This window comes from Mercenaria mercenaria, chromosome 9, assembly GCF_021730395.1.
Source record: "Mercenaria mercenaria strain notata chromosome 9, MADL_Memer_1, whole genome shotgun sequence".
Taxonomy (NCBI): Eukaryota; Metazoa; Mollusca; class Bivalvia; order Venerida; family Veneridae; genus Mercenaria; species Mercenaria mercenaria.
The window spans coordinates 60,973,883-60,986,259 of NC_069369.1; the positions used below are offsets into that span (position 1 = coordinate 60,973,883).

Consider the following 12,377-nt stretch of genomic DNA (forward strand, 5'->3'; position numbering starts at 1 on the left):
GTAATGGGTCTTTTTGTTCCTTTAATGAATTTCTAACAGCATGTACAAAATGTGTTAAATGTCAAAAATATTGCTTAACAAGAAGTATCTATAGAAAAGATACACGACCGCATTAGCCAGTGCACAGTTTAAGCTAAGAAACGTACATGCACTCTGCACTTTTTACATAAGATAAGCAATCAAAATGTAGTTTTTAAAGTAAAATTTTCATGTTTTTTATGTAGAACACATTTTACTGACACAAATTTTTACATCATAATTATAGTAATTATCTAGGAAACTTTGACCAAAAAAAAAAAAAAAGACTAAAAGGAGGGGCCCAAAAGTGGGGGACTGAATGACCAGTTTGAAATCGTCAAGGGATATGAAATGACCAAAATAGGGACGAGGTAACTGGGTGACTAGGGTACGAGTTGACTGTTAATCGTTTACGGGAGATCAGAGTTGGCAGGTTTGAAGGTCGAACTCTGCCGCAGTTTCACTACCAAGGGGATTCAGGTTTATGACGTAAGCTATTTCCACTGTGACAGGAGTCTTGCAACGGATGGTACTGTCTAACAATACATCTCAGAGCACCTGCACACCTCTTAAGGAACTATTATCTATTCCATTCAAACACCTGTGGAAGTTTTCATCCACAAGTCAAAACGTACAGTTTTAGTCAGCTGTGTCCTTCACCCCAGATATTTACAGGCAGTAAAGGTGAATTCAATATCGGCCTACATCCGGAAAAATGATTACCGCCTTTAAGGTAAATGGAAAGCCAGTGCCTTAATGTTACAGTTCTATTTGTGTACGTTTTTATTTTATTTTTTGTTTCTGTTTTCTTAATCTGTAACAAACATTGTTAATTCGAGATAACCAAAATTTGACTTAAAATGTTAATTTGTGTTCATGTTTTCGGGTAGGAACTTGAAAATGTCTTCGAGATAACCGAAATTCTGAGCTAAGCGAGTTCGAAATGTCGCGTTTCAACTGCATTAAACAAACTTTTACAAGTATGCATAGTATTACACATGCCGTACGATTGAATGCTACCTCCTATCTTTACAGACATATCACATGAAAATTTAGCGCTTGGAAAACCAACAAAGTTGAGCTCCACCTATTTTAAGGCTGGTTATGGCAGTGCCTCTTCAAATCTTGCCGTTGATGGCAACAAGCAATCTTACATGGTACAACCAGGTCGGTTTGTTTGCGCACATACAGGTTATCAAGCGTCTGGGGATTTTTGGTGGATGGTGGATTTGGAAGAGATTTACCCAGTTTCTAAGATCACCATTTTGAACAGAAAGGACTGCTGCTGTAAGCGCCTTAAAATTATCAAAACTTTATCATAAATCTCATATCCTAAACGTTTTTCACATACGTTTGTTAAAAGAAAATAAGACTTTGATTGTAAGACGGTTTAATATACTAGGCTTGAATCTTGCCTACTGCCTTAGATTTTTAGCTCACCTGAGCACAAAGTGCTCAGGGTGAGTTATTGTGATCGCTCACCGTACGGCGTCCGTTCGTGCGGCGTCCGTCCACACTTTCCTTTAAACAACATCTCCTAAACCACCAGGCCAATTTTAATGAAACTTCACAGGCATGTTCCTTGGATGTTTTTCTTTAAAAATTGTTCAAAGAATTGATTTCCATACAGAACTCTGGTTGCAATGGCAATCGAAAGGAAAAACTTTAAAAATTTCTTGTCCGAAACCACAGGCCCTAGGGCTTTGATATTTGATATGTAGCATCATCTAGTGGTTCTCTACCAAGATTGTTCAAATTATCCCACGAGGTTCAAATATGGCCACGCCCCGGGGGTCACATGGTTTATAAAGACTTATATAGGGAAAAAAACATTTGAAAATCTTCTTGTCCAAACCCACAGGGCCTAAGGCTTTGATATTTGGTATGTAGCATTATTTGGTGGTCCTCTACGAAGTTTGTCAAATTATTCCCCCTGGAGTCAAATATGGCCCTGCCCCGTGGGTCACATGGTTTATATAGACTTGCATAGTGAAAAACTTTGAAAATCTTCTTGTCCAAAACCACAGGATCTAGGGCGTTGATATTTGGTTTGTAGGCTCATGTAATAGTTGTCTACCAAATTTGTTCAAATTATCCCCCCTAGGGTTAAATATGGCCCCGCACTGGGGGTCACATGGTTTATATAGATATGTGTAGGAAAAAAACTCTAAAAGTCTTCTTGTCCAAAACCACAAGGCCTAGGGCTTTGATATTTTGTATATACCATCATCTAGTGGTCCCCTACCAAGATTGTTCAAATTATCCCCCTGTTGTCAAATACGGCCCTGCCCTGGAGGGCACATGGTTTAAATAGACTTGTACAGGGAAAGACCTTTAAAAAATTCTTGTCTTAAACAATAAGACCCAGAGCTTAGATATTTTGTATGTGTTATGCTCTAGTGGTTCTCTACCAAGATTGTTCAAATCATGACCCGTGGGGTCAGAATAGGCCACGCCCGGGTGGTCCCTTGTTTTGCATAGACTTTTTGTTTTTGAAGCAGTGGCAAAGAAATTTGGACCACAAGCATAATGTTTAATACAGATTTCAAAATTCATCTTGAATTGTCCTAGTCATGACCTACTGACCTACTTTCTTATTTCTGAAGGTACAGCATAGAAATTTGGACCACGTTTATAACTTTTGATACTGATTTCAATACTCATCTTCAATATTTTTAGTCCTGATCTACTGACCTACTTTCTTGTTTTTGAAGCTACAGCAAAGAAATTTGGACCACCAGTTTAAATTGTTAAACGGATTTCAGTAGTTATCTTGAATAATCTTTACCATGACCTACTCACCTAGTTTTTGTTAGTGAAGCTTAAGCAAAGAAGTTTGTTTAAGCAAGCAACTAAACTCAGGTGAGCGATATAGGGCCATCATGGCCCTCTTGTTTATAGCACATATAGTAGGATAGGATAGAACAAGTAGGATTCCTCATATTACTTTACCTTTGTTGACATATTTTAAATATCACTCTTGTTTTAAATTGGGCACAGATGTTCGAACAAATCATTCAAAAAAACTTTAACTTATGATCATGGAAGCGATTCAATACCTGTTTAACAGAGTTCCGTTTAACCCGGTGGCATCGTGAGGGATGTTGCCGTTCCATTACCTCGTATGAACACATTCAAACTAAGTCTACTACATTTTTTGTATGGTTGAATTCTGTGCCTCCAAAGAATCTACTTCAGTTGATTGTAAACACTGAAAAAATAGGCGATTACTTAGCTTGTCTATTTAAGAAACGCCCGAGTGTTGCTTCACTTGATTCGATACATACGCCCTTCACTAATACATAAAAAAGATTGCTAAGATATGACTTGAAAGTCTTCATACATAAACTGAACAAAGCAGCTAACTCACAATTTGCTTTAAGACCTTATTCGCGATATCAATTTTGATAAATTTGTGAAAAAGATGCTTGATATATTTATGTTTTTATTTTAGCGCAATTACTACGCAAACTCATCATCACAGTTGGAGAAACCGAAAATGACTCGCAGATATGTTCTGAATATGAGGGTCCTGGAGGTCCGGGAGAAACTGTGGTCATAAAATGTGAGACACCACTGTTAGGGCGGTTTGTACGGATCAGTAAATCTGTTAGAGAGCTTATAGCAATGTGCGAAGTTGAAATTTATCGCTAATTTATTCTACAAATGTTATCACCAGACTTACTCTTTATATGCCATACACATGCAAACTTACAGTAAATACAAATACGCATACTCGCAGCTTAATGCTAACCGATTTAAAACTTATTATCTGAGTCTAAATGCGCCGATACAATGAATTTGTAATGAAACAAGAATTTTGTGTTGTGTTTGTGTTGGGTGTGCCTTTTGTATTAACTGATAGCCAAGTTTAACAGGATCAAACATATTCTTACTGTAATATCAGTAAATTATTAAATAACCTTCCCTTTTGGTAACTGTAAAGATGACGTAATGTTGATGATGATGAAAACCTACAGGCACATATTTTGTAGTGAATAATTATATATGCATAATTATGAATATTTATACAATAAAATTGTTGCTTGAAGGTGATGATAATGATGATGATACGGTAGTGTTTGATGATGATGATGATGATAATGATGATTTATTTATTATTTATATATATTCATTTGTTCTTATCTCGATCATCACGATCATCATGTAATGAAAATTGTAGTGGTTGAAGATGATGATGATGATGATATGGTAGTGCTTGATGATGATGATGATGGTATTTACACAAAAATAAAGGCTTTAGTTGAATAAGTGTACATTATTTGCACAAGAATGAGTTTTTGAAAACAGTTGTTTGTAAAGATGATGATGATTATGATGATAATGATGATGATAAAAACCTACATACAAAAAGAAATGTTTCTTGATGATAATGATGATGAAAATAATATGATTGATAGAATAAATGTATATGCATAAACATTCATAATTATATATAATAGAAAATTGTTGTTTGTATTGATAATGATGATGATGATGATGACGATAATAGTAAAAACGTACAGAAATATAGTGTGTAGTGAATAAGCATAAAAGACTACATGTAAATAAATTACAAAATTATGACTGATAATGATAATGATAATTATGACGACATTAATAATGATGTGTAATATCATAAATCTAAAACATACTCTCCATTTGTGTAAATACTTTTGAATTACAGTTTGATAATAAAAGTGAATTGTCATATTTAGAAGAAACTCATTGTTACATATTTTCAATGTACCTTAAGCTACTGTATTTAGACTAAATGAAAATTATATAATTATGTAAATTACTCTCGTTTATGCTGCATATCATCTGTAAATACTTAAGTAAGAGTAGTTAGGTGCTTCATTATTTGTATTTGATTTTCTATATTGACATGAACTTAAAAAAAGATATTCACTGTCATCTATGGGTATATCACCTGCAGAAATTTAATGTTGTTGTTGTTGTAGTGTACTTTAAATTACATCATGACAAAAAGAAATTTATATATACTTAAATTTTATCCATGGTAAATTTTATCCATACATAGAAATATTTTAAGATAATCATATCATTGTAGGAAATTATTTTGAAATTAATAAACACAAATTATGAGACCAGAATAATGATAATTAAGTTCTTTTCAAGTGTTATTTTTGACAGTATGAAACTTATATATATGAACTAGGCTATCATCTATAAATCATCTATAAATACCTTTTAGCCCCATGTGATTCTATGAAAAGAATTGGAACCACTCTTACCCTTGCATGATCGTAAGAGGCGACTAATAGGGTCTAAAACTTGGTTTTGCAGTAACTCTGTGATTCTAGCAGGTATGCAAATTTGATTCCATACCTCATGTTTTTATTTCGATGTAAGTGAGATGTGGAACCAAAATTTGTAGTCCTGTTTGGCGCCATATAACCTATACTGTGTTGGTGCGCCCTAAAACCCAAATAAATTAATAAATAAATACTTTTTAAGAATAACTATGTCCATCTGGACATGTGTTTGAATAACAATACTAACTTGAAATTTAAAAACAAAATAATTATTTTATTGTTATCTATTATACTATTTACTGAAACGTTTATGTTTTTGAGGATGTTGTTCACTTCTAGCTACATAATGACAACATGAAATTTACATATTATACTTAAATTTTATCTGTGGGGAATAACACCTATGTATATAGTCCTATAAATAAGACCTGACATGACATATTTTTACATTTTGACGTCTATCGGTTATGTCAGGTCTTATCGGATCGTCATGCATAAGATGTAGTGAGAACTATCATGTGTCGGTGCGACGTTAATTCCAAAAAAAAAAAAAAAAAAAGTTGTAGTGAGCGCACGACCAACCCCCTTGTCGCCTTAAATCTTACAATTTTGAACAATATGACACAATCCGAAGTGAAAGAACACTACTTACACCGAAAATAATCCGTTTTTTTCAACTGTCTAGGTAAAAAGTGACAAAACAACTTTATTTTTTTTTATGTATAAATATAGACTGGTTTCTTTCCAATGTATGTATCGCCGTGTATCTGTGTTCGGTTGTCTGTGCAACATTGCCGGTCTACTCCAAATGTTGTGTAAACACAATTTATACATAGAATCAATTTTAGACGAACTATCTTCCCTCTAGATCGCCTCGCAAATAGTTCACGTGGAAAACTGTTTTCGTCTAAGTCGATTCTAAGTATTTTATAACCTGCTGAATGTACATATAAAATGGCGGAATATGTATTGAAGTGTACACGATTGACATATGATTGAGTATTAGGTTTAACACGATATCACTGGAATATGATAAATGACGTAGGTTTAACCTGCGTACATTGTATATTTTACGTGTAAGAAAATGCTACATTGTACTGATTAGGGCCCTTTTAGATGTTACAATGCAAATTGAAAATAAAATGTAAAATAATAAAATAATGAATGTTGAAGTTAAAATGAGCATGTACACGTCTTATGTTTTGGACTACTATGTATTGATCTAAACAAATCACACCAGGATTTTACTTCTAATTATATAAAAATATATTATATCACTTTTAAACTTACAGACATAAATAAAGATCACCTCTGAACAAAATAAATAGAAACTGATATTTGTTTTGTGACAGAAACATGCCACTTTTGTATCATACTGCAGCATGCTCACTACTATTTTTGTGTTTAATCATGTGGATAGTTGATACACATGAAAATATGTTAATTTGTATACTAACTTTATATTCTAAATGTTGTTGCAGTGTTCTTTTAGTTACATCATGTATGGAATTTACATATAGACTTTATCTATGGGAGATATCATCCATGTACTAGATCTATAGATCAAACAAAATCACATCATGATTTTACTTCTACTACCATGCTACAGAATGTACACTATTATTTCTATTATTCTAATCATGTAGATACTTAATACACATGAAATTATGTTAATTTGTATACTTGCTTTATATTCTTAAATAGTAGTCTCAGATTATATACTGAGAGAGCAGAAATATAATTCAAGTTCACTACAAGTGTTTTGAAGAACATATATATTATATTATATTTTTACTTAACTTTAAAGCTGTCAATATATGGATCACAAACAATGCTTGTAATGGTTGTAAGATTTAAAAGTAATTTGAAAAAATGTGTTATACATGCTGTCTCAATAACTGCATTTATATTTTAGAACTTGCAATTAATTAAATGTTTGGACGATGACAGGAATGACAATGTTCTAACAAATTTTACTTACTGAACAATATATACTGTAGCTTATCCTTGATCTGGGAACATCCTTGACAAACAATTCCTCCACAATATATATCTCTTCTAGTCTATTATCCAGTTCCTAACAATACATCATTCCTATATATCCTCACATCCTTTAATGAAATTAGAGAGGCTATCCAACATCCAAGTGAAAAAAAAAACCCTGTATTTTTCATTTTTCAGCACTTTTCAGGGAATGCACAAATCATATCCCGAATATTTATTTAACAGTAGGGCTAGTTAAACTTTAAACACTTTATGATAAGACTGACTTTGAATTCGAAATATTAAAGAAAGTTCAATTCCAGATACACCACCATGGACCCTTAATGCCCCTACAGTTCTTTTCGATTTGAAAACTGCCTTTAGAAAGTCTGAAACAAAGCCTGAAATATTCAAGTCCAAATATCATGAAATCAAATCAACTTACAAGGACTATTTTGCAATTTACACAGACGGTTCAAAAGATGAATCAAAGGTTGGCTGCGCTGCTGTCAGCCACCTTCATCAATCAAAATTACGTTTGCCAAATAATGCAACAATATTTTCAGCCGAGGCAAAAGCTATTGATTTAGCCCTAAATTTTATATCAAAATATAGTGAAAAAAAAGTATTATCTTTTCCGACTCGCTTTCTGTTTTAATTATTTTTATTGTTGTTGTTATTATTATTATTAATACTTGATGCCACAGTATATTTTGCAATAGTGTAATAGATACATGTGTAAATATATTTTATACCCCCACCAAACATGTTTGAGGGTTGGTGGTGGGGGGGGGGGGGGCTATATAGGAGTCAGTTTTGTCGCGTCCCGTCCCGTCGCGAAATCTATTATCTCAGTTATTACTAAATGGATTTGATTCAAACTTAAAATAGATGTATCACCTTATCACCCACATCATGTGACACAAGGTGCATAACTCTGACACCAACTTTTCATGAATTATGCCCCCTTTTACTAAGAATTTAAGGTTAATTTTGATGCATTTTCACTATATCTCAGTTATTACTAAATGGATTTGATTCAGACTTAAAATAGATAACCCACCTTATCACCCACATCATGTGACACAAGGTGCATAACTCTGACACCAACTTTTCATGAATTATGCCCTCTTTTACTTAAAATTTAAGGTAAAGGGGTAAGTTCACTAATGGTCAAAATTTGCCCAATCTCAGAAATAGATAAATTACGCACATGTGATAGAGCAATATATATTCTGTTCAAATACCTGACTCATTTCCAGCTGAAGGACATAATAATGGTTGCTATGGCAACAATGCTAACTACCTTAAAATCCGTTTTTACTGCAAAATTGGCATTTAAAAATGTGTTTCTAAACAACAAACAATGCTGTTATAAACATTAACAACACAACAATGATGAATTGCAAGTTGCTTCGATTTACATCCTATCTTAGGCTATGTTGCTATGGTAACCATGCATATTTGAGACAAAACATTGTTTTAGTTCTCAATATGACAACAGTAGATGCTCTATATAAAATTAAGCAGACTATAACTTGTCATGAAATAATTATCAGAATAATTTGTAAAATTGCAGACTGTCAAATAATTTGATGTTGTCATGGTAACAACAATGTCAATATCATTGAATATTTCACTTAGAGCTAAATTACCCGTTTTTCTTGTTTTTTTCTTTTGTCTTATCAGGAAGTAAAAATATATATTTGGAAGAAAGTTAATATATTCAAAGCAAATTTCATGTTTCTGTAGCAACAGTAGAATTATGTTGCCATGTCAGCAATGCAACATACATTTTACCAAAAATACACTTTTAAGCTTCATTCAATGATAGATATAAAGCAGTGATATACTAAAACATCTAACTTATCATAAGAAATACTAAACAATGCCTAGGCATCTACAGATGCTGTTTCTTGTTGCAATGGCAGACAAATACCATTAATTCTTTTAATCAATATAAAATAAATGTTTCACTTATAGCAAAGTGGCAAAATGTGCTCTACACTTCCAATCAATAGCTGTCACTTTCCAAACTACAGCTGGAAGAGTCCTCTTCAATCTCAAAGTTTGCTGCATCGGAGAGGTGCTTGCCCCAGTCACGTACACCATATGAATCTCTGTTCTGGAACCTAGCATATGACAAATACCATGCCCACGACCCGAGCTCCCGCTTTGCATTGACAAAACCATTCAGTTATATCCTTGTCACTGAATCTGATCCAGAGTATGTACATTCTGCTGTTAGTATGCCTACTTTGCATTTTTACAGCAAGGAGGTTGGGCTCATCGATGTGAAGTTTGATATCACAGCTGCCGTCCTGATGTTCTTGTATGTAGCTAGAGCTCAAGCGTAGCTGATACACACCCAAAGTTAATTTGCTCATTTCCTTATCATTCAGACGCGGGAACATATCAAGGTCACACTTGCCCACAATTTTCCAAACTTTAGTCTTCCTATTGAGACTTTTTCCTCAACTATATCTTTCAAAAAATTGGACTTTGCTCTCTGTCCAAGCATCTGCATGGCCATAATTAAAGACATGTAACATTATATTCTAGTATTCAATGTACTGTTAAATTATTTGTAAAATGTGAACAATGTGAATGAGTGAGTGAGTTGGGTTTTACGGCGAATCGACACAAAATGGTCATATATCGCCGAGAAGAAGCCATATTGCGAACGCCAACTGTAAAGCATAAACATTTATGTAAGAATGTAAAACGTACCTAAAACATCCATGTAAAAATGTAAAGCACACTGCATAATGTAAAGCATATCTGAAATCATCCACGTAAAAATGTAAAGCATATCTAAAAGCAGTTATGTAAAATGTATATACGTATGTGTTAAAATATCAGCTGCAAACATAATGATACCGCAAAAGATGTAAATAAAAATATGAAATGTAAGATTGTTTGATAAATTCCTATTTGCTTTAAAAACGATAAAATATTTCCGACTGAAACGTTTTCAAGTAACACTTTCAAAGATTGAACGTCATAACAAGTACTGCGTTGTGTAGCAAAGTCCACACAGTCGATTAAAATATGTTTAATAGTTAGCGGTGTTTGACATGGTACACATTCGGTTTGATCTTCTTTATTCAAAATATAAGAATTAGTCAAACAGGTATGACCTATTCGACAGCGAGAAAGAACAACTTCCTCCCTGCGAACAGATCTGTTCCCTTGGTGCCATTCCCCTAGAGTAGGTTTGATATCATGAAGTTTATTGAATGAAGCATTGTTCCATGACGATTGCCATTTAGATAAAATGTATTCGTTTATATTAGTCCTAAAATCGGTATGTGGTAATTTCAAATTGACAGCAGCACAGCCAACCTTTGATTCATCTTTTGAACCTTCTGTGTAAATTTCAAAATAGTCCTTGTAAGTTGACATGATTTCATGATATTTGGACTTGAATATGCACATTGGCCGACTATTACATTATGATTGCAAATACATTGGCATAATATTTAGACATAAAATAAGACTATATATGAATGACGACGAAACGGTAGCGCAAAGCTATACATGCAGTTGCAAGTTGTATTATTTGTTTGTTTCTTTTACGACGCATCAGGACAGTACAGTTGTACATATGCTGTACGATTTTTTATACTGGAGCAGGATAGCGAAACTCAGTCATGCTAAAAACCCTTTTCTAAAGACTGTTACTTTTAAACTCAAAACTATGCAACTTGTTCGACAGTGCACAGACGATTCGCAGTCTCCAATGTACGGGATCTGGCTATTCTGCATTGTATGCTCAAGATACTTGTATCTCTTTATCCTGGCATTTGCCGACTCAACCACCCATCATATCTTACAATACAGAAACATAGTTATATGATGTACATACATGTAAGTAGATTAAAATCAAACATGAGACAAACAAATATAGGCACTGTTAATAAATGTCAAACATGTAAGTGACAAAAGATAAAAACGAGATATAGATTCCCTCTGTACCGTTATGAAGGTAGTTTGCAGAGTACGAGTACTTTCGTAGTGTAAATACTTACTAGGTAATATTATTGATGTTAATCATGTTGTTCACATGCTGTATAATTGATCACCCGTTGTGCATATTTATTTTCATGAAACGTATTTGTATTGATCATGCTACTAGGTTATAAATAAAATGATATTTGGTTGCTTTTGATATAATGATGACAGATAAAGTGTTTTATAACTGACCTTTGTTACAAGGCGAGTTTGCATCTTCAGTTGTCACTTGTTTCTGACCCTTGTTGAGAAACGCCGGCATTTCTGCTTGGATGCCGAGATCTTCCAATAGAGTCAAGGAGTCCCTAAATCCTCTATCGACAACTAGTATATCCCCTTCTTGTAGAAATGTCCGTATATCGTCAATGTTCTGTCGTAGCATGTGATTAAGTATGGCTGCGTCATTGTTTTTTTCCATCCGCAAGGTAGGGTCCAACAATCGTCACGAATTGACCAGTCAATGTGACCACTACCATGGGCTTGACAAGAGGACTACCTTGAAGTATAAGTATGTTAATTGTTAATTAGATATACAAACATGTTTTAAATCATCACATAGTTTTACAATTACAATTGTTATTAAGTACCTGACCTACCAGACGATCGGTTCATAGCATATCATGTCCTATATTTGTCAATTATATACGTCTCGAGTCATATATAACATAAGATACAAGTTATATAAAATTGTATGACAGTTAAACATTCATAGTAATGTTTCTGAAATTATAAGAATTGCAGCTGCTGGAAACACTTGAAAAATATTCTCAGTGTTTTGATTATAATATATTGATGGTTTTGACTAATATTCAAACGATGGTAATATCTTGCATATGAAGTGCTCTCACTATTCAATGTACGAGTAAAGTCTAGCTCTAGAACTAATATGCATGTAAATATATATTGGTCAAAAACAATGACAGTTTGACCATAATACCATCCCGTTAAAACTCTATTACAACAGCGTCTCGACGACAGCTCTATGGGATGTTACAACAAAGTTGCGTCTTGATGACTGCGCTATGGCTGTCGTCGAGACGCAGCACCTGTTGTAACATCCTATAGAGCTGTCGTAGAGACGCA

The 12,377-nt window shown here is 33.7% G+C and overlaps 1 protein-coding gene across 1 annotated transcript; it reads left to right on the forward strand.

Moving 5' to 3' along the window:
- Positions 1–699: 699 nt before the first annotated feature.
- On the forward strand, positions 700–5,604 carry LOC123548042 (fucolectin-7-like). The gene is made up of 2 exons (XM_045335274.2): positions 700–1,305; positions 3,473–5,604. The coding sequence occupies exons 1-2, from the start codon at positions 1,032–1,034 to the stop codon at positions 3,670–3,672; spliced, it is 474 nt and encodes a 157-aa protein (XP_045191209.2). The 5' UTR covers positions 700–1,031; the 3' UTR covers positions 3,673–5,604.
- Positions 5,605–12,377: the final 6,773 nt, after the last annotated feature.